At 37.7% G+C, this 24217-nt stretch overlaps 1 protein-coding gene across 5 annotated transcripts in view; it reads left to right on the top strand.

Annotated features, from left to right (window-relative positions):
* Positions 1-24217, top strand: part of Grid2 (glutamate ionotropic receptor delta type subunit 2) — a 1480136-nt gene that overhangs the window by 1173764 nt on the left and 282155 nt on the right. For all 5 annotated transcript variants that reach the window (XM_087215774.1, XM_021261081.2, XM_087215773.1 and 2 more), the window contains one exon: positions 19238-19433. In XM_087215774.1, coding sequence (XP_087071900.1) covers positions 19238-19433 — 196 coding nt within the window. The remainder of the gene's footprint in view (positions 1-19237; positions 19434-24217) is intronic.

Below are 24217 nucleotides of genomic sequence, written 5' to 3'. Positions count from 1 at the left end.
AAATGAACTCAACAGATGTTTACAGAGTCTTCCACCCCACAAAATCAGAATACACATTCTTCTCAGCTGCACATGGGTCATTCTCCAAAATAGACCACATACTCACACATAGAACATGTTTAAGTAAGTGCAAAGGAATTGAAGTTATCCCCTGTATATTATCAGACCATAGTGTGATGAAATTGGACATCCATAGCAAAAGAAACTCAAAAAATTTCATAAACATGTGGAAATTGAACAACACACTTCTGAATAACCAATGGGGCACAAAGGAAATTAAAGAAATCAGACAGTTCCTTTAATTAAATCACAATGACAATACAACATATCAGAATCTATGGGACACAATGAAAGCAGTCTTATGAGGGAAATTCATAGCAATGAATACACATATTAGGAAAACAGAACAAGCCCAATTAAACAACCTGATGCTGAACCTCAAGCTTCTAGAAAAAGAAGAGCAGGACAACCCCAAAGCTCATACAAGGGAGGAAATTATAAAGATCAGAGGAGAAATCAATGCAATGGAGACTAAGAGAACAATACAAAAAATCAATGAAGCCAAGACTTGGTTCTTTGAAAGAATCAACAAAATTGACAAACCTTTAGCCAACCTTGTCAGAAAAAGGAAAGAAAAGGCCCAAATCCATGCAATTAGGAATGAAAAGGGTGAAATTACAACAGACCCAGCAGAAATCCAGAGGATCATCAATACCTACTTCCAGAACCTATACGCCAATAAGATGGACAACACGGAAGAAATGGACAGATTCCTAGATACATATGAATTACCAAAGTCAAATGAAGAAGACCTAAAAATTCTGAACACCCCAATATCAACCAATAAAATTGAAAATGTAATTAAAAACTTATCATCTAAGAAAAGCCCAGGCCCTGATGGCTTCACTGCTAAATTCTACAAGACATTTAGAGAGGAACTACTGCCACTACTGTTTAAACTCTTCAATGAAATTGAAAGGGAAGCAATACTCCCAAATTCATTCCTGGAAGCAAGCATCACCTTGATCCCCAAAGCAGAGAAAGACCCAAGTGAAAAAGAGAACTATAGGCCAATCTCACTAATGAGCATAGATGCAAAAATCCTTGATAAGATACTGGCAAACAGAATGCAGAAAATCATCAAGAAGATCATACACCCTGATCAAGTGGGATTCATTCCAGTGATGCAGGGATGGTTCAATATATGCAAATCAATCAATGTAACACACTATATCAATAGAGCCAAGGACAAAAACCATATGATTATCTCCATAGATGCAGAAAAAGCATTTGACAAAATCCAACATCCATTTATGATAAAAACCCTACTAAAAATTGGAATAGATGGTCTCTACCTCAAACTGATAGAAGCCATCTATGAAAAACCAACAGCCAATATCATATTAAATGGTCAAAAACTGAAATCCTTCATACTAAAATCAGGAACAAGACAAGGATGTCCACTATCACCACTCTTGCTCAATATAGTTCTGGAAACATTAGCCACAGCAATTAGAAAAGACAAAGAAATAAAAGGAATAAAGATAGGTAATGAAGAAGTAAAATTGTCATTATTTGCAGATGACATGATACTCTATATAGAGACCCCAAGAACTCCACCAAAAGTCTTCTAGACTTAATAACCAAATTCAGTCAAGTAGCTGGTTACAAGGTTAACACACAAAAATCAATAGCTTTCCTCTACACCAATGACAGACTCACTGAGAGAGAAATAGGGCAAATAATTCCTTTCACAATAGCATCCAAAAAACGGAAATACCTAGGAATCAACCTAATGAAAGAAATCAAAGACCTCTTCTCTGAAAACTATGGCACTCTGAAAAGAGAAATTGAAGATGATATCAGAAAATGGACAGACATCCCCTGTTCCTGGGTAGGAAGGATTAATATAGTGAAAATGGCCATACTTCCAAAACTGCTATATAGATTTAATGCAATTCCAATTGAGATCCAGGCAGCATACTTCATAGACCTCAAGAAAACAATCCAAAAATTCGTTTGGAACGAGAAGAGACCCAGAATAGCAAAAGCAATTCTAGGTAACAGAGACATGGCAGGGGGTATCGCAATCCCAACCTGCAACTCTACTACAAAGCTACTGTGATAAAAACAGCATGGTACTGGCAAAGAAACAGACTTGAGGACCAGTGGGACAGATTAGAAGATGCAGAAACAACGCCAGACACACTCAGCCATCTCATCTTCGACAAAGGAGCCAAACAGCCTCACTGGTGGAAAGATAGCCTCTTTAATAAATGGTGCTGGAAAAATTGGGCTTCAACTTGCCAAAGATTAAAACTAGATCTGTATCTCTCCATGGACTAAACTAAAATCAAAATGGATTAAAGATCTAAATATTAAAATAGAAACTCTGAACCAGTTGGAACAGAGGTTAGGTAGAACCCTTGAAGACATCAGTGTAGGAAAAGATTTTATGAACAAAACCTCAGTTGCCCTTGAACTACCATAAACAATCAACAAATGGGATCTCTTCTTATTAAAAGGCTTCTGCACAGCAAGAGAAACCACCAGCAGTGTGAAGAGACAACCCACAATGTGGGAAAAAATCTTCACCTGCTCTTCCTCAGACAGAGGTCTACTATCTCGAATCTATAAAGAACTTACAAAGATCAGACCTCCCAAATTTAAAGACCCATTCCAAAACTGGGCATCTGAAATGAACAGACATTTCTCACACAAAGAAGTAAAAATAGCAAATAAATACTTGAAAAAATGTTCAACATCCCTGGTCATTCGAGAGATGCAAATGAAAACAATGCTGAGACTCCACTTCACTCCAGAAAGAATGGCTGCTATCATGAAATCAACCAATAACAAATGTTGTCAGGGCTGTGGGGAAAGAGGAACCCTGCTCCACTGCTGGTGGGGGTGTAGACTGGTGCAACCACTGTGGAAATCAGTATGGAGATACCTCAAAGAACTAGGACTGGAAGTCCCATTTGACCCCGCTATTCCACTGCTGGGGATCTTCCCCAAAGAATTAAGAGAATCATACCACAGTGATATATGTGTGCCCATGTTCATAGCAGCACAGTTTGTCATAGCTAAAACTTGGAAACAGCCCAAATGCCCATCAACTGGAGACTGGATAAAGAAAATGTGGGTTTTTTAATAAAATGGAGTACTACTCAGCCATAAAAAATGAGAAATTAGAGACCTTTATAGCTAAATGGATGCACATTGAGGCAATACTCTTAAGTGAAATAAATAGGACACACATGTGTAAATACTGAATAGTTTCTCTAGTGTGAGAAACTGAAAGTGTAAATAAGGACTAAATGTATAATTGGTAATGTGAAATAGGAAAAAAGGGGCAAAGGGGAAGGAAGTGGGAGGGCTAGGGGAAAGGATAGAAGGGAATGGGATAAATGTGAGAAAATGGAAAAATAGGAACAAAATCTTTGTAAATAGGGAGGACTGGAGGGGTTGAAGGGAGGGCTGGGCAAGGGTGAAAAATAAGAACCAAGAGAGATTATGTAAAGGTGCAAATTTCCAATGATGAATGTCATTATATTGTATACCTAAAATGTACCAATGATTAGAATGAATAATCGATAATGTAAAATCGGAAAAAAAGGTCCAAAGGGGTAGGGGTAGTGGGAGGGGCAGGGGAAAGGAAAGAAGGAAAAGGCAAAATGCTGAGAAATGGAAAAAATGGAAATAAAGTCTTTGTAAATAGGGAAGGGTGGAGGGCATGAAGGGAGGTCTAGGAATTGGGAAAAAATAAGAACCAAGATGCATTATGTAAAGGTACAATTCCCAATGAGAAATGTAATTGTGTTGTATACCTACAATGTACCAAGAAAAGAATTTAATACAAAAGAAAAAGTAAACACAAGAAGTTTATCTTCTATATCTGAAATCCTGTCCTCACGTTGGCTCATTCTGCTGTGTAGACTTTCAATGGAGTTTTTAATCTCCTGGAAATCTGTTTGCATCTGTTTTATGGATTCCATTTGTTTCCTATGTTAGGATTCCATCATGTTCCTGAGCTCCTCTCTAGATTTATTAATCATGTCTTGCACTATGAGCACAATCTATGCTGTTATCTGAGGAATTATTTCTGATTTCATTTTTTCCAGATCCTCTTTTGTTGCCAGTTCAGTGGGTCCAGGTGGTTGAGTAACAGAGTGTTCCATCTCATTTCCCTTTGGAGTTGTTGTAGGTGATGTGGAAGTCTGGTATTGAGGCTTGTTTACATGTCTTTGAATTTCGACTGGGGTGGGGGGCGTTGTTGCTGATGCCCACATGGCTCACCTCGTCTGTGCTGGCAGGGGTGGTACGGAGGCCTGCAAGCCTCCTCTTGTGCACTGGGAGCAGCTCACCTCCTGTGTGCTGTATGCATGCAATTTTTAAGATTATGAATTATCAGGCTGGGGGTTTAGCTCAGTGGTTTCGCCTCCTGCTGCACAAGCGCAAGGACACAAGTTCGATCCCTGGTACAAAAAAAAAAAAAAAGATTATAAATTATCAAAGGCAAGGATTGCCATACTAATTTTTGTTCCTCTAATGTTTCTCATGTTACCTGGCACATAATGCAAGTAATAAGAAGAGCTAATATTTATTGAGTATTTGCTGTGTGACAGTCATCAATCAATTGCTTCACAAAGAATTTCCCATTTAACCCTCATAGGGTATGTTATATTATCTCCATTTCACAGGTGAGGAAACAAAAGCTAGGGCAGTAAACTTAGGCAAGCTAACATTAGTGTTTTCATCTTAACTAGGGGGCCATATCGTCTGCCAAAATCAAGTACACTAAATCTGTATTGAATGAAATAAGTAAATAAATAAATGAAAACCATGTCTGTCATTATAAATTTCTTTTAAAAAGAGTGTTGCAGAAAAAATCATGGTGAGGTCTGGGGATTTAGCTCAGTGGTTCCAGCACCTGCCTTGCAAGCGCAAGGTCCCGAGTTCATTTCTCGGCACCAAAAAATAAAAGAACCAGGAAGAGAAAAAATCATGACGTTATATTTTGCTAAGTTAATTTTACATCTTTGTAAGTCTTATGCTATCTTAGAAATAGGTACAAGGGACTATGAATTCAAACAATCTACATCCGTGTCCTCTGCTACTTATTAGCTAAATAACCATGTTATGAATACATAGTCATTTTAAGCCTTACTTTTTCTATGGGTAAAAAGATGGAGGTTTAACTTTGTAGGTTTAGTGTAGTTATTAAATGAAAAGAAAGACCAGGCATGATCACTGGGTATATCTTCAGTAACATTTGCTTCCATTTCTCTACTTCCTTTCCAGTAGCTCAGAGAGAACTGGGATCCATGCTTTTCCCACTGCCTCAGTCTTTGATGGTGTTAATAACTATTCTTTTTACTATTTTGTCCACAATTGCATACACTAAGCTATTCCTTTTACCTGACTCACCTAAAGCTCAGAGTTCCTTTCAGATGCTGCTGTTGTTTCTGTGCCTGTCTTAGGAGGTGCTGTCTTCTGGCTGTCATTTCATCTAAAAGAAAAGCTGGTATGTCAGCCAAGCCTTATTTGAGCTAACCATAAATAACAAAGAAAAGATTGCTTCACTTAGGGGTCTCATCTTACTGCTTAACCAACTACCACTAACATCAACCTGCTCCTGACGGTAACAGAGCAATAAAACCTGGCTCAGGATATCTGTTTGCTGGGCCAGTGTTCTCTTCTAATTCATCTTTATTTACCACTCTCATCATGCACAGCTCAAATATTAACTTCCTGTGTAGAGCTTCCTTCATATTCATAATCAGATTGAGTTTCTGTTCTGAATCACTTTGCATCTGCCTCACTTATACCTTGAATTACTTCTGGTCTAATATTGGCATATTATTCAGTTTTTTTACCTTCTCAATTCATGTGCATGTTCTTGGGTACTGTTTTTATTCTCATTATACCAACCCAGGGACTTATATAGTGCCTTATTGAGTACCTAGTAGATAGATGGTGACTGGTAATGTTCATTCATTGAGTGAACTACGAAGGGATTTCTTTAATCTGACTTGAGAGTATGGAACTCTGTGTCTGAATGTATACCTCAAAAAGAAATGCGAAAGTCATTTTTGCTCTATTATCCCACATAAGAGAAAAAGCCCAAACGGTACACTCTCTAGGTTACCATGCAGTGTCTCAACCTCGTCTCTGCCATGCTCCAGTAGCTGCCTGTTTCCCAGCTCTTAGCAGGGAACTACACACATCATTAGAAGCAGCCAAAATCAAGGTGGCTGAAGTGAGCTAGGCCTGACTCATACTGCTTTTATTTCTCCTTTAGTACAGAATAGTGTAGGTTTAGCTTCAGAACACACAGGCACTGCAGGCAGAGGAAGACATTCATCTCCTTCCTCCGTGTTGTTCAGTGTTGAAATGGCTTATGTATCCTAGCATATAAGTACTACGGTTATGGATGCTTTACGACTATATAGCCATCTAGATGTCACAGACAGGACTTCTGATCTTAAAAAAAACTCTAAGATGTGTGTTGGTCTTTCAAGGCCACCCTTCGGTGAGCACTTAATTAAAAGTTGTCTCTCATTTTATTTATGGTTCCTGGAACAGAGCTATATTTAGAGCATAAATTCTATTTACATGGAGCTCGCCAAGACAAAAATTTTGCCAACCTAATAAGCTCTCACAACCACTAAGGTGGTCTTCCTCCTTCTGGAATAAGCAGAATCCTTCTAAACAAATCTCTCTCTCTCTCTCTCTCTCTCTCTCTCTCTCTCTCTCTCTCTTTCTGTGTGTGTGTGTGTCTCCCCCCCACACACAAGTCTAGAAACCACAAAGTACTGAGGTTCATAAGTTTCTGTCTTTTCTCTTTCTTGTTATTTTTCCTCCTTACCTGAAGTCTGCTGGATAATCTTTCTACAAGTTTATGCATATGGTGATAGACTTGTACTTCGGAGTATACCATGTAATCCACTGCAGAGGAGGTAGTTTGAGTATGAGGCTCCACATAAGATCTGGGGTCTCCTTCCTGCAATGAAAAGGCAAGATAAGTTTTTAAATCGCTTTGGAATTCAGTTTTCCTGAGTATTGGCATTAAACAAATTGAGTTCCAAATTGCATCCCTACAACCCCAGCTCTCTTTTCTTTTCTTTTTATTGAAACAGAGTGTCACCAAGTTGCCCAACTTGAACTGTGATCTTCCTGCCTTATCCTCTTCCCAGTAGCTAGGACCATACCTGGCTACTTTTCCATCTTTTTTTAAAGTCTATTTTTCCCCTCATTGCATAAATATTGGTTACATAGTTTGAATTAAGTTATTTTCAGGATCCCTTTCACTATAAGATTCTGCAGCAGCTGTACGTAGCTATCTTATTAAATAAGACATCTGAGGTACCTGATAAAAACAAGTCCACATAGATGGCTTGTGGAGAGAAATCCTGGACTGAAAGGCAGAAACTCTGTTTTGTAATATCCTCTTACCTTTCTTTTCTATTACTGCTTTTCCAGCCCTGGTAAGTCGCAGCTTTCTTTCCCTGGCTTCTCCATTATGCCAGTGACCTTGGTGTGGTGCCCTCCGCCCTCCATTAAGCGCCCATTTGACCTCATTAGTTCCTTGATCCTCTTAGTTTCTACACTGCCCCTGTCATCTAGAGATACTCAATTTGTTTTTAATGGCTTCTGCTCCACTCCTACACACACTCACATACACCCCACTCCATGAGGGCCTTATTCTCAAGCCCTGGATGGAAGCATGAAGTTGGGAAAGAGCCAAGGCTGAGATGATGGGAGTCATGGGCAAAGTGAGGACAGGATCGGAGCTGGCTGACTGGCTCTTTCCCCAAACGAAATCATGATTTTTCTGAGAAAAACGCTGCAGATTTCTTAAGCTCTGAGTTGAATTGGAGGGTGTTGGGAGCACATTTGCAGAACAGCTCAGGCATTGATAGTCTCAGTGTCACTTTTCCTAAGACTTCTTTTCAACATCAGGATGTACATTTAACTTTCTCAAAAATGAAAGATCGCTGAATTGGGAATAAAGAATAACATCACTTAAAAAAAATAGTTTGGGAAAATTCATAGATCTACTGAAACTGAATATCTTTTGAATTTGGAAAATTCCAAATTCTTTGGAAATCTTTTAAATTTGGAAAAATTTAAGTTACCAATTGAAACTTGGTTTCCTGCCCTGTGTTATGAAGACCCCAAATTTTTTGTTTTTAGTTAGATTCATTAGTATATTCCCTAACACCATGAGTTTCTACCTTGTTTTAACAGTAATGTTTCACCAGGTGGATCTTTAAGTGGGCAATTATGTTAACTTTCTGTTATTTTTGGTAACTTCTTTCTTTCATCTATTTTTTTTACTGTGAAAAATTTGATACCATGATTAATGTTTTGAGTTTCTCAAAAGAACTTCTAGGGAAAATTCTAAATTACTATTGATTCCTCATTTGAATCCATATTATCTTTATTTGGGTCATGGTTTCGTGTAGTATTAGTATGTGTTATTGTACATAGCTTGTTAGTTGTCCTGTACAAAGTAGTGATCAATGGTTCAATGTCAACCTTGAAGGGTATATTGAATAAAGCTTTTCCCATAAGTCAGCATTGGCTGTGGTTCTAATTAACATTTTCAGCATTGATTTGAAGTATGGAATAGGGAGTAAGCTTATTAAATATGCAGATTACTCTATATTGAGTAGGGGTGATTATTGACTAAAACCACACTGTAAGAATTCATAAAGACCTTGACAAATTAAGTAAGGTGATTATAAGCAAGATGAAATTTAATAGGGATAAATCTGTGCTAATTTACTCAGAGTGGGGTGTGTGTGTGTGTGTGTGTAAGTTCAGAACTGAGTGATGAAAGTGACTATTTGATGACTATAAATTTGAAATTTAGCATTACTGTTTATTAAGAAAATGACCAAAGTCATCACATAGTATAAAAGTTGTTAAAGTCCTTTAAAGACTCCCTTAGCCTTTTTATCAGATCCCTAAATTATGCTAACATGACACTAGAATAGAAAAATATAGCTTAGCTAATATTTGTAAAAAACTGCATAATAGCTCTTGTGGATTAAAACTAAAAGGATTTAGTGTTTAACTCAACAAGGAGAAAGATAAAAGATGAAAGTGAAAGCATTTTATTACACAGAGAAATACATTGGAGACAAGAGGTGAGCAGCTGTCCTCCATTTTCACTGAGAACAAAATGAGAAGCCTCTCTGAAATGGAGGCCTTTGTGTTCGAATGAGTAAGGACTTCTGGTGTTAGGTTTTCTCAGTCACTGAAGTGCTCTAGGAAGAAAAATTAAAGTCAGTTTTATGGGTCTGGCTTATGTGCCTTACAGAAACTAATCACATCATATGAAGCCTCTGGTGACTCTTAGCCCTCTGATATGATGATATTAGGATTCTTTCTTAACACTCTAGAAATGTGATCTTCCTCAGGAAAATTCACAGGAACTATGGAAGTCCTTCATGAGTTTTCAAGCATACATGAATGTAAGAATGACTATTTCACTCTTGAAGTCTACTGGAATTTAAAGATATCATCTGAACATTAATTTTACAGTCAGCTGACAGTCAATAGTGATGCAGTAAAATGCTAGCCATACAAATTTAGTCATTCTATTATTTGTTACTAATATAGTATGTTAAATAACATTATAATTTTATGTGATATATAAGAATGAAACTGTACATATTTTGTGCTACACACAGAAAAACCACAGGATGATTGAATTCACAGAATACTAAGGCCTTTTGTACTATATTGGTGCTTAGTTAATTAATATATAATTATATACTTCATTATTATCTATCATTCATTATTGAAATATATAAAAGCCTTTCATGCTAGGTATGCTTCTGTATTTAATAATTTTTCATTAAATATTAATACATGTTAAATATTAATTTAACTAATTGGCCACTTTTGTAAATGACAATTCCATCAACAATGTTATGATTATGAGGTGTCTGGTGGAAAAATACAGTGTTAGCGCCATTTGAGGATTCATGTTATGACAAAATGACTCCCTAACTTTTAATATGGGTCAAGCAGTCAGACATCCAATCAGATTTCCAGATGACTGTTCTCTTGCAATTGTGTAGTATTAGCATTTTTATTAATTGTGCTTAACAGCAATAAGAACAGAGTATTCCTGACTTCCTCTGGGTTCTCTAAAATGATCCATCTTATTCACAAGCATGAAACCAGCTTTTTCATGAGTAGGTGGAAGGGCAAACCTTTTCATTGCAGCAATCTATGACTGCCATCTTTCTCTAGTACGTCCAGTAATCTCCACTGCCACCTGTGTAGTCCTATCTGTGCCACATGGAGGGCAGAGTGTAGTGTTCCTAACCACTCAGTGGAGGACAGAGTGCAAGAAATGTTCTTAGATCTGTCAGGAAAGACTGCACGCCATCCCTGCACCTCATCATCCACCACAGTGGAACAGTGTTCTAGAAGGGATAGCTGCCCTCCTTATGAATACTGATATTGCTTTTTCCAGACCAAGCACATTCAAAGAAATTCTGACAGTTATTTAAGCAGTTCTTAAAAATAAAGATTAACTGAGTGAGTTAAAGATGTTCAGAACCTAAGAACCAGAAGCTGTCTTTTCTAATGTACTGGGCTCTACCACGTGAGGGAGGATCTGGGGGAGGTGAAGGATTCAAGATGGGAACAGGAGGAAAGATGCACTTAGCTCTACCCTGCTCTCCTCATGGAGGTGCTCATCTGCCGACCCTCTCCAGTCCTCTTTGAGTCTCACAGAGGGTCTGGCTTGGGAAACACACACACACACACACACACACACACACACACTCCACACTCCACACCATCTACCCTGCCTGTCATCATCCAACTTCAGTCTTCAACTTGTTCTTCAAATGGCTTCTACTGTTCTGAGAAGTAAGAGATTCCGCACTGTGGGGAGGAACAGGAATGCAGCACTTCAGGGGTGGTACATTGTCTCCCTAGAGATAGCTGTGCTGGGTTCCCCAAATATCCTTGCCCCATAAAGTATACTTTTAGGTGTGCAATCTGATCCTCTATGAGAGAGCCCTATTTTTCCATTAAAGTGACTTGGACCATAATCTTTCGAAAATAAAAACCATCCTAGTATTATCGACTTAAAGGAAATTTGCCTCTTTCCTCAGCCTGATTTTGCCAAATAGGAAGAGTACATCTAGGCACTAAGCACAGCTCACTGAGCTCTCATGGATGAACTGAACTATTTGAAAACCACATGTGCCTCTGACATCAAGAAGTCCTATTACCCCGCCAGACTCTTGATATGTTTTTATTTCATCAAAATTTTTACAAACTTGTACCTAAAGAAATGGGGAAAACCTTATTGTGGAAAAGGAGGTAGGCTGAGGTAAGTGGTTTGCCAGAGAGTGGGTGGCCAAGCAGCAGAGAGGAAGGTGAGTGGCTTTACATGGTGCTCACTCGCTCCCCATAAATAGCACACACTCACTCTCCTTCTCCTCCTATCTAAACTTTCTGCCAGGAAAAAATCCTTCAATTTAATATTCTCTAGTCACACTCCACGGTATCAAAAGTGACTATTCTGTCCTTGTTTCTGGTATTTATCTCTTCCTTAGCTACTGAAGTTATGAATTACTTTATTTATTCTTTAATCATTGTGGTTAACAAGTCAGCTGAACAATCTTCCTGTTCCTCTTGCTTCCGCTGTTTCGTTTGGAAGTCACTCATCAGATCAGGCCCTCATGTTTCCGTACTATAACCCTGTCACGAGCAGCCAGCCCACTTTGTTCCAGGTCTTGTGTCTGCCAGAATCATGAGCCACAGCCTCAGCTTTTACAAATACGTTTTCAGTTCCATTTATTTTTACTCACTATTTTATTTGCCTTACCTCTAATTTTATTTATTTCACATATATAGCAAAATGTTCTGGCAAGTAATTCACTAGAAATCTGCTAAAGCTTTCACAGCTGATTTTGCTGCAGGGTAAATTTCCAAAAATCTCTTGGGAAGAAAAATAGTTTTTGTTGTTTTTTTACCTACAAAATACATCTGTCTGTGGTAAGTCACCCATGGAATGGCTTACAATATATAGTGAAAATTCAATTGTATGCAATGTAATTTAATAAGAATGGTGACTTTCAAAAGTGCAAGTGTTTTTCTAGTAAAGATCAGACAAAGCAAATGGACCTCATTGACGGCTGACTGTTTTTCAGACGCAAGGCTGGCCTCTGGGTGTCAAAGATGATTTTATAAAAAAGTCATAAGAACAAGCAGTGTACATCTTAGCAAGGTAGATAAAGAAGTAATGTTTCAGAACACAATGCTAAAGGCAAACATATGCTAAGTGTTGGAAAAGCACTACAGAGACAGTGGAGTTTGATCATTTAAATTCACCAGGTAAACAAGGAGGCCTTTCCTGGGGAGAAAATATCTAGCAAGACAAGACGTGGGGATGTGATAAAGGAAAGGATGAAAGATGGTAGGTTTGGCCTATGCTGTGAATACAAATAAAGCAAATGGTTGCTTTTAATCATGGAAAAGTATTTAAGCCAACTTTTTAAGGATCTTGGAGGCTAACTAAAAACACTGGAATACAGAGGAAACACAAGCAGCAAGGTGATCAGATTTGCCCTAAATTGCACATTTCCTCGGTGTGTGTCATGTTCATATAGAGAACACTCTCACTGTGGATTGCACAATGTGGGTTAGAGATAGGGAAGCAAACCTAGAAGTGACAGTCTAGGTGAAAAGGACAAGGCTATTGCCAACAAAAGGACAGAGGAAGCAACTGAAGGAAGGGCCACAATAAGGGAGAGCAAGGAACCGAGAAGGAGTCTCACTGATAGGGAAAGAAGGAGATGGCAATTTCAGAGGCCATCACAGGGAGAAGAGTGGTAATAATAATATCAAATCTGTAATTGTAACTACTAGTAATGAGCACTTTTAGAAAGCTGATTAATAAGCAAAGTGTCTTACGTGCAATATCTAATTCAAACCTCCAGCTGCCTTTATATAAAAGCACTGGCCTCTATTTCATAGAGAAAAAAAGGTCAGTTTGGATAAACTTAAATAATTGTTTAAGAATTGAAACTCAAATTAGATTTTGTCTTCAAAACCCAAGCTTTTGGAAACTAAAAGTTCCCCCAGTGTAGGGCTATTTGCACTCTCAGTGGCGAGGTGGCCTTTATGGCACCACCCCAATGTGTTTTCTGGTACTGTCACTTGCTTCTTGAGTGTGACAACTGTCACTCCGCTGGCATGTCAGGTGTCCTGTCAAAGCATGAAGTCACTTTTTATGCAGGAAACCCTGCCTCTAAACTCGGCATCGCCACTCACAGCTCCATAGCCATGGGCAGCAGGGGGCGCCCTCGCGGCTGCAGCAGCATCTGTGTGGGGGGGGAAGGGGCGGCGGGGGGAGATGCTCCCTCAGCATCAGCAGGAGCCACTGGGGGAAGGGCTGAGAGGAGCTGGAGGGGGCGCGCCCCACACCCCAGTCTGTTTTCCCCTCCCGCCCCCTTGCTGCTCTGTCTAGTGCCAATCCCATCAGCTACACTGCATTTCTCTCTCCACCCCCCACAGTCCTCCTGATGTAATAACTTGAGTTGACTTGCTCCATTCCATAAAAAATGGGACTAGACTCACAATCCCTATCCCAGAGTTGGAAGCTCACACTCATTTGTTGGTGAGCATTCCACACACCCAGTATCATCTGTGTGTGTGTGTGTGTGTGTGTGTGTGTGTGTGTGTGTGTGTGTGTGTGTGTACCGGGGATCGAACTCCGGACTTTGCACTTGTGAGGCAGGCAGAAGCACCAGTGAGCTCAATCCCCGGCACCCAGGATCATTTTTTAAAGAGGATGATGCTGGCGATGAGACAGAGAGGTTTATAAAAGCTACCTGAAACTTTTATGTAGATAACATCCACTCTTATTAAGGGAAAATCTGAGTGAAAATTCACTGCAGAGAGATTAGGCATTAGATTTTTAAAACTAGTGAACAGTTTTAGAAATATAAACATTTTAGCAACATGTTCATAGTAACTTAATTTCATTGGTACAAACTCATATAACTTTCCCAAAGAATTTGCTGTGAAAAATAGATAGGACTATTTGTCATAAATCATTTGTATGCAACATTGTAGTTGGAAAGAAAATCAGAAAGTATTTAATTCTATTCCAACTCATGACTCTCCTTTTCAATGGTATATATAAAAGGCCAACCTGCCTCTGGCAGGAAAACAAATTTCAGAAAAATAAGGCAGTAGAGAGCAAATAGTCATCATCATCATCATCATAATCTTCATATAAAAACATTAGATAACTTGGTCAGTGTCATTATGCCAGATTCTTTCATTATTCTAAGGAGGACACTGTTCCTCTCTCTACTTTAGTGATGAGCCAACTCAGGTTCACAGTGGTAGACAACGTCATTCAAATCACAATAACAAATCAGCTTGACATTAATATCTAACCTAAAGCCAGGTATAATGGTTCACACCTGTAATCCCAGTTACTCAGAAGACTAAGGCAGGAGGATCACAAGTTTGAGGTCACCATGGGCAACTTGACAAGACCCTGTCTAAAACTAAAAAACCAAAAGGGTTGAGGCTATAGCTTGTTGCTCTCTGAGTTCAATCACCCATACTACAAATAAAATAAAATAGAACTGTTACCCAGTATCAAAGTGATTGCTGTTGATATGCCTAAATGAGACTATCACATATACCAAAATTAATTTAAAGTGCCTCAAGGTGTTTTAAGAGTGTATTCTTTTATGAAAAGAGTTTGGAATCAGCGTAGGTACACCTAAGCTCCTAAAATTTATTCTTATCGCATTGCCCTAAATTGCACAGTTCCTCTGTGTTTGCCATGTAAATACCAAATAAAACCTACCTGTCCTCTCTTGGTATTGTTTAGGACCCACAGTTTGATAGGAAACCAATAGGAGAATAAAAAGAACTTCAGTAGGATGATGAAAAAAACAAGGCTGATGTTTGGCGTGGCAAAGTATTTGCTTTATCATTTACCACCCATAGCTCCGGACCTCTGTTTTGACTCTGTGTGAATACTGAGGCTGTGGGTTTGGGAGTGGGAGTCAGGTTTAATAAATTCATGGAATGAGAATTCTCTGAGTTTTGTGTGAGTATGTGTGAGTTAGGTGGTTAGCAAGAGAAATGGAATGTATTAATCTGAGTATATTCACAGCTAACTCTGCTTTGAAATGTCCTATATTTCTTCATTCCTTCCTTCTGTTGCCTATTTTAAACAAAGAAAAGTCCATTTTTGCAAGGCAAATTAATGTATAAACTAGGTGCTAATGAGTGATTCTAGAATTGTTTTCCAAGTTTAAAAAAATGATTGGGCATGTCTAAATAATATCCACTCATCTTTGACCTTCAGATAGAATTTTCTGAGGATTACAGCTTATAGAATAACAAACTACATTTCTTTTAGGGATTCATTACATAGACCACAGCACTTCTGCTGTTCTTGCTCTAAAATCTCATTACCATGAAAAAACCCAAAATGACCACTTAGAATAGTTGCTCCCTTTCTGTGCTGGGCTCCTGAACCAGCCTTCTTTCTCTCTAATAAGCTGTCTGTGTTCTCCTCATTTTGCTCCAGTCATTTTATTTTGTCACCTTTGGTGCTATCTTGGTGTGCTGTAATGGAATGACGCTGAATCAGACAAGCTGTAATTTTTATTGCAGGCATGTCTCAAGGCAAATTTATAAGCTGAACTTGATATCAGAAACTACTAGAGGGAACATGCCTTTGTTCTAAATTACAAAATGCTCTCCTATTCTAAAGTTGATGCATGTTGAAAATAAACTGCCTTTTTTTTTCTGATACCAGGAGCTTCACCTAGGGAATGTATTAAAATATTCCTTTAAAAGTTTAATGTGTACAAAACAGTATCACCAACCAAACTCTTTATAACTCTATATTTAGGCTTTAAAACTCATATTTAAGGCAAAGCTATGTCACAGAAATGTCATTATAGTAAAGATCCCAATATTTGATTTCAATTTTCTTTCTGTGGAAGTCTAATAGAGAGCACTAATTTATTGAACAGCAGTTTCTAGTGTGACTATTTGAGGCAAACCAACCATGCATTTGGAAGTAAGCACAAAATTTTCATCATAGATTATGATCTCACCTGCACCAAATTGAAGCCTTCTGATGGTTGTAATCCAGACTGATTGCCAGAACTAAAAACTGGGAAGTAGCCAAACTTGCACTGGGAGGGTTTCTGGTGAACAGTAACAGGACCCTCCCTGCTCAGCCCAGGGCCCCTCTGGCCACCCATGTGCTGTGCACTCCCTGGCACAGAGCCTTGTGTTTATAGAAGTTGAAGTACTGAGGCCTGCTGTCATAACCTGGACAGATACGTTTCATTTCCTCCTCCAGCGTTACCATTTTAGAGTATCTGTAATTACACAAACTATGATAAAAAACTACAGTGAATGTTTATTTTTTTAAATTTATCACAGTAAAAGACACAATGCTATTAATCCTCCTCAAAATATTCCCCCTCACACTGAACACATGCCACCGTTCTTGGCACTTTCTGAAGTAGTTCTGGAAATCCTTTTTAAAATCAATTTTTTTACTAGTATAGATTTGCAGTACGTAATGGTTACATTCATCGTAAGGAATTGGTTCGTGTACATAACACACCTTAAAGTTTTTTCATTGCCTTCCTTTCCTGTACCTCCCACCCTCCTTCCATCTTCTGTGAAAGATCTGTCTCCCTATTTCCTATTATCTGTCTTTCATTTTGTTATTTATTTACATTTTGGGTCTCTCATATGAGAGAAATCAAGTAACACTTTAAGTTTTCAACTCTGATTTGTAAAAGTATTTTTTCTGAGTATCTTTAGCTGTGCTGTCCTGGCTGACTCAATACCTGAACTGATTCCAACCATTTACCTTTTATGGTCATTTTGACTTTAGGAAAGAGCCAGGAATTTCATGGTGTCACATCCAGTGATTAAGGTGGATGAGGTCACCCGTAATGCTTTTCTGAGGCTCCTTTTCTGTTGGACAGCACTTGATAGCAGCAATCACTGTATTTTTCATCACAACTTGTGAAAACACTCACAAAAGGAAATTTCCAGAACTGCTTCAGAAAGTGGCAAGAACAACGGGATAAGTTTGTTCAAAGCGAGGAAGAGTATTTTGAAGGGAATTAATGTCAATGAAACTTTCACTGTAATATTTTTTAAAAACAAGCACTGTATTTTGATCAGCCCTTATACAATGGGGAATATGTTTAAAATGTTCTGTTTTTAGTACAATTTTAGGTTTACTACCAGAAACAAGAGTCAATTGCCCTCTTGAAACAAAATTCTTATCGTTATGCTATCATCAAGATAATTATAATATGTCCTAGGAGTAAATGCCTGTCACTCTGGCATTATGTTGTAGTAACCTTTTTTATTCCATTTTTGCCCTCAATTACTATTTACACTGTCACTTTAGTTTATCCTTTAAAATTGGTAAAAGTTGCAGAATATTCCAGAAAATTTTTCTCATCAGATAGTTTTAATGTATCATTTATGGAGAGACATATAGATTAAAAACAAATTACCAGGGCAATTTCAATGGAGTAAATGTTATATATCAACAACACAAACTCAATAAAGTACAGGTTAAATTCTGCTGAAAGTTGTGGTTAGAAATTGGCAGAAATACTCAACAGACAGGGAACATAATTTATTGTTTATAACACCATTTTGCACATGATGGAGGTTGGTGAACTGCAGTAATATTCCCAATACCTTTACCCCATGCTAGTGCTGGTTTTAATGACCCTCAGGAAATCATTAGTTCATTCCATCTAGAACAGACCAAAAGATCAGGAGTATGTATGACCTGAGATTCGTGGCTCATGGTTGAGGGTTGCCTTAGGTATTTATTCTTGTTCAAAATATGGTATAGTGTATCAAAGCACCTATTCCCATTCCCAGAAGTTAGCAAGCTTGAGCATGTGAGTCTCTGATTTTTAACAGCATGCCAAAGACCCATACTTGTTCTTAAATGTCATCCTTAAGGTTGAGCACCTACACAAATTCAATGATCTCAGTGGACTGGTCTATGTTTCTCCAAGCTAGAAATTCTATAGTTGCTCAGAAACTCAAAGGAAATAGTCCAGCAATCTAGAGATGGATAACCTGGAACAAATAGATGTCATTTCTAACTAAAAAATTTATCTGAAAATCCTGGAGTATTATCCTGAAAAAGAGAAAACTGAAAATATCTTCAGCTTAAAAAAGTGTGAATTTATCCTACCTAAATACAAATAGAATTTTCTCCCTCAATCTCCCTCTCTCTCTCTCTCTCTCTCTCTCTCTCTGCCCCCAACCCCTCATTCTCATAAATGCAATCACAAAAACACAACCAAACCCTTGGGCCAGTGTAGCAAAAGAAATATAGAAATAAGAGTTAGCATCGGAACACTATGGCCTTTGAGGCAGCTCACCCACATGTGAATCCTGCATATGACCTACCTATGAACCACTCACTAACTGCTTCACCCTAACAAAGTCATTTATTCTTCTTACCCAAGTTTCCTCATCTAGAACATGTGTGAAATAGCTTTGAATGTGAGGAATTGCTACTCAGAAGATATATGTCATTTTCTGGTCTTGTATGAAGTAATTGCTCAATAAATAATAATGATCACAATTTGTGATTTTAAGCATAAATTTAACTTAAAAATGCTTCTTGTGTAAAACTGTGATTATTTTATAAATATATTAAACCCTTGCCACATAGAGGGATACAGGCCCCATATTTATGACAATTTTTTTTTATTAAATTCTTTTATTGGTACATTGTAGGTATACAACACAATTACATTTCTCATTGAGAATTGTACCTTTACATAATACATCTTGGTTCTTATTTTTTCCCCATTCCTAGCCCTCCCTTCATGCCCTCCACCCTTCCCTATTTACAAAGACTTTATTAAAATATCATAATTACCTAACAATCTAATTCAATGTGTCATTATTTTCATCAGATTCTAGATATTTCTCCCTGTAAAGATAACCAAAAAAAGGGTTGCATTACCACTAAAATTTTTCATTTTTCCTTCAATAATTATACATCACATCTTAATGTTAAGAAACAAGAAAATAAGAAAGCAATTTAATACTTATCTTCATATACACTTTCCTTTTCTTTCTTTAAATTTATTTCCACTTGAAAATGTCCAGAGCACTCACTTGTGTCTCTCTTCTTTTCCAAATCAAGGTCTCTCCAGGATCTTTCCAAGCAAACAGACATCCCTTATGGCACGGTCCTGGACTCTGCAGTGTATGAGCATGTCCGCATGAAGGGACTGAATCCTTTCGAGAGGGACAGCATGTATTCCCAAATGTGGCGAATGATCAACCGAAGCAACGGGTCAGAGAACAATGTTCTGGAGTCTCAGGCAGGCATTCAGAAGGTACTGGCCAAGGCTGTGCATGAATAGCTGTAGCTATGTTGTCTTCCATGTTGGAATCTCTCAGTTGAGATTTATTTCTTGTTTACTTTAATGCTAACAATGAATTTTCAGTTAAATTGTATTTTTTATTGATTTAAAGACATCTTTGAGACAACTCAGTACACCAGAAGAGGGAATTCAGAGTCCTCCATGCTGTCTAACAGATAAGTTTGTTGTGGATTTCCAAAACTAAAATATATGCACTGGTATTTTGTTTGGAAAAGGATTAAAAAATATAAACATGAAAACTAAAAATGTTTTTACAAATCTCGTTCCAAATATCTCTTAGGTTATCCCATTCTTTTAAGTGACTCAGGGTATTTTCTACACTGCATTTGTTTTTAGATTAAAACCTTATCTGTGATTATGTGAATCCATTTGAAAGTAAAAGTTAATCTTGTCAACAAATAAGATTCCTACAAGTGTCTTTCTATTTCCAAATGTGAAAATATTTATCTACATCTTATTTTTCTATAACCATCATTTAACAGTAACTACAAAAAAAGGCTTAGGCAAGCTTTATCTCTTTTGTGAAAAACAAAGCTATCTTTTATTCTGTGCTGTAGTGTAGTTTATTTACATGTTTACAGAAGCAATTCAGATCCTATCAACCTCTCTGAAAGAAAGATCTGAGTTTTGCTTAAGTGGCTAGCCTAGTGAAAATCACTGTGATTGACAATCAGTAAATAATTACAGAATGAATGAAGGAAGGATTGTTAACAGTAGCAGCAAGAGTGCTTGATACCCTTTCTCTGTGCATTTCCTCAGAAGAATAATTTGGACCTCAAATCTGAGTTTCCTGGTCAAAAGCACAATACTATGCTCAAGATATTTTGATTATTTTTGCTAGAGATGCCCACATTATTCTCTGTCTCTCTTTTTATCTACTACCATTATTATTATGCCCCTAAAAGCCAGATAATAATCCTTGTAGTCACTACTTTCATATCATTATTTTTAGAACTGATGCTGTTGACATAACCCTCTCTCTTCATAGTAATGATACCTTTAAGGAAGTGCGTATCCTTAAGATATTAACAATGGCCTCTAACTCCTTTGCCTTCAATATATGATTTCCAGTTGGTATGACCCAGATGTTGATCTCAAAATATTTCCCTCTCATTTTTCATGAGAAAATCATTGGCTCAGGGGTGTTCAACCTGGTGCCTTCGATGAAGTAGAGAGCAGAAGAGGCAGATCAGCATTAACTGAACATGGATGTTGGAGAAGGGGAAAGAAGGTGGACTTTAAAGTGTTTGCTTGGTACTCATAGGATGTGAATGAATTTGAGCTCCAGAATGAAAACAGAATAGTTTTGGGATAAGTCCCACCAATAATGTCTAATGTTAAAAAGAAATATTCTTCCTGAGAATTAATATAAATAGAAATTCATAGTTTATATTCCTATTCTATGTTAGGGGTCAAAGTTCCCCAGGTCTAGTCATCTCTTTCTATGGAGTATCATTGCAGAGAAAGTTCATTTTCTTTTCTCTTACTGGACACATATATTATAAATAAAATATTTTTTATTAATTTTATTGGTACATTTTAAGTATACAATACAGTTACATTCATCTTTGGAAACTTGCACCTTTACATAATCTTTCTTGGTCCTTATTTTTTCCCCATTCCCCTGCCCTCCCTTCAACCCCTCCATCCTTCCCTATTTACAAAAACTTTGTTTCCATTTTTTTCCTTTTCTCATATGGATTCCATTCCCTTCTTTCCTTTCCCCTATCCCTCCCATTTCCCCTTCCACTTTGCTCCTTTTCTTCCTATTTCTACATTGTCTATTATACCTTTTAGTCCTTATTTACACTTTCAGTTTCTCACAGTAGAGAAACTGTTCGATATTTACACATGTGTCCTATTTATTTCACTTAATAGTATATCCTCAATGTGCATCCACTTAGCTATAAATGTCTCTAATTTCTCATTTTTTATGGTTGAGTAGTACTCCATTTTATAAGGTCAACACACAAAAATCAATAGCTTTCCTCTCCATGATCAACAGACTCACTGAGAGAGAAATAGGGCAAACAATTCCTTTCACAATAGCATTCAAAATACTGAAATACCTAGGAATAAACCTAACAAAAGAAACCAAAGACCTCTTCTCTGAAAACTATAGTACTCTGAAAAGAGAGTTTGAAGATGATATCAGAAAACGGAAAGACCCTGCTCCTGGGTAAGAAGGATCAATATAGTGAAAATGGCCATACTTCCAAAACTGCTATATAGATTCAATGCAATCCCAATTGAAATTCCAGCAGCATACTTCACAGACCTTGAGAAAACAATCCAAAAATTCATTTGGAACAAGAAGAGACCTAGAATAGCAAAAGCAATTCTAGGTAACAGAGACATAGCAGGGGGTATTACAATCCCCAACTTGAAACTATACTACAAAACTACTGTGATAAATAAAATATTTTTAAAACAAACATACATACGCACTAGTATAGTAATCAAATATTTGTTAAGTACCAGTTACATCCCAGACACAGATCTAGGAACTAGAGATAAGCTCAGAAGCAGAGTGATGGCCACTGCACTCATGAAATAGAGTCTGCGAGGAAGACAAAAGGAAAATAAAATGTGACTAAACAAAGTGATTGAAATTTTAATAAACACTATAAAATTTTAAAATAGAGTGGCATTGTAAAGATTAAAGAGACAATATACAGTTCACTTGGCTCCTTTATGTCTCACTTTCCTTGTGATGAAATGATGCCAATGAGGAAATTTAAACATGAGCTTCACAAGTACATCAACCTGGGGTTGAGTCCAGCCCCTTAAAAACACATGTGTAAACATGGGAAGTTATTTAGAATCTCTGCACCTTGGGAGTTGAATCATAATGATAAGCATTCCTACTTCACACTACTTTCATCAAGATTAAATAAGATAATATATTTAAAGCATCAATAAATCGTATGAGTAGAGCAGTAAACCCTTCTTATAAGATGGTCTGAAAGGTAACCTGAGAGAATATATATGTGAGGAATGTGTAAATACAAAGCTTAATCGTTAGATATTTCCTATTGTTAACTTAAAATTATGATGCTATAAAAAGGTAAATGCCTTAAAAGAAGTAGAGAACAGGCCCTCAACCATTTCTTATACTTCTTTTATTTTGTTTTTTAATTTCCTAGAGGTCTGGTGAAGAATGCCTTTATGATTTCATGACAGAACATGTCTAAATGAAATTTATCTGTAGTACATATTTTTTAGCCCAGGCAGCTGACAACTAATTGGGCCAAGAATAGGTAGTAATAAGGAAATGTATTTTGGTTCAGTTTGCAAGGTTTGGCACAGCTTCTATTAAAAAGCAAAACTAGGGCTGGGGATTTAGCTCAGTGGTTCCACTGCCTGCCTCTCAAGCACAAGGACCTGAGTTTGATCCCTGGTACCAAAAAAAAAAAAGCAAAACCAAACAACAAATGATAACCTCCTCACCTGATAAAGCTCACTGGAGGTTCATGAAATCATGAACTGTAACACATAAAATATGACTGTAGAGTCTTCTTCTAGCCATTGGTCTTGTGTGTCTCACATAGCAGCTTCTTGATCTCTGTCATCGATTTCTAATTTGTTCAGGGAGAAAAGACCCCAGAAGTCTTCTAGGCCAGCATTCCACACAAAGCTGACCTTTTTCTGGGTGTCTTTGACAGAAATCCATAGACCAGTAACTGCCTCCCAGAAAAGCCTGCATCACTCTGAAAAACAACCTTCACGATCTATAACTTTAAATAGATCTCAGTTATGTCTCAGCCTGTGCTTCTTCTTAATTGTGCCACTAGTCTCATTAAGCTTCTCTTGCTTAAAGATAGATCCTGATCCCATCTAACATCTTTGTTCTGCTGGTACCAAAGAAATCTGTGTAAACGAGCATTAAGCAGAAGAGCTCTGACTTACTATTCTTTCAAGACAGTCGCCTGTACCAAGCTATCCTAATTAAACTGGGACACAGTTGTTTCTGTTTTTGTTTTACCCATACTTTTTGCCTGAGCAGAAAAAGTATGATTTTAAAATGCAACTGAACTTTTTCAGACAGTTATTGATCAAGTACATTCTATGTATCAGGCATTAGTTACTGAGATGAACAGAAATGAAAACAAATGCTTTCAAAGAGTTTACCTTCTAGCAAGAATGGCAGAAATTTCTTCTGTGCCTTTTGGCTATGATCAAGGGAAGAATGGCTGAGATAAACAAGGTAAATAAACCATATTGTACGGTCATAAGTGAAAAGTCATAAGAGAAACAGATGAATAGGAGAGGGGAGGTAGGGAATATGGAGGAGCAGAGTTATCTGTTTTTTTAGGTCAGGTGGCCAGGGAAGGCTTCTCTGAGAGTGACATTTGAATGAAGCAGGAATGTACGTGGCTGGGGAGGTCATTGCATATTTGAGTGAAACATTTGCAGACAGAGGGTCAGCCCATGCAAAGACTCTCATGGACAGAAGGCTGGATCTCCCAGGAATGTGTAGGAGGGCAATGTGGATCATGCAGATGCAAGGGGTAATGTTGGAGCTGTAACAAGATGAGACGGTAGCAGGTTAGGAGGGAGAGGGGAGACAGCATGTGTAGGATCTTATTACTCAAAGCATGACCCTGTGAAGTAGTAGCATCACCATTACCTGAGTGCTTTTTAGAAATACAGACTCTTAGGCCCTCACCCCAGCCCTTGTGAATGTGGGTCTCATTTTAACGAGATCTGAAGGTGATTTATATGTATCTTAAAGT

Source organism: Heterocephalus glaber, unplaced genomic scaffold, assembly GCF_053883595.1.
Source record: "Heterocephalus glaber isolate CG9 unplaced genomic scaffold, H.glaber_assembly_v1.0 deba00001454, whole genome shotgun sequence".
Lineage (NCBI taxonomy): Eukaryota > Metazoa > Chordata > Mammalia > Rodentia > Bathyergidae > Heterocephalus > Heterocephalus glaber.
This window is presented reverse-complemented; position numbering and strand designations above follow the sequence as displayed.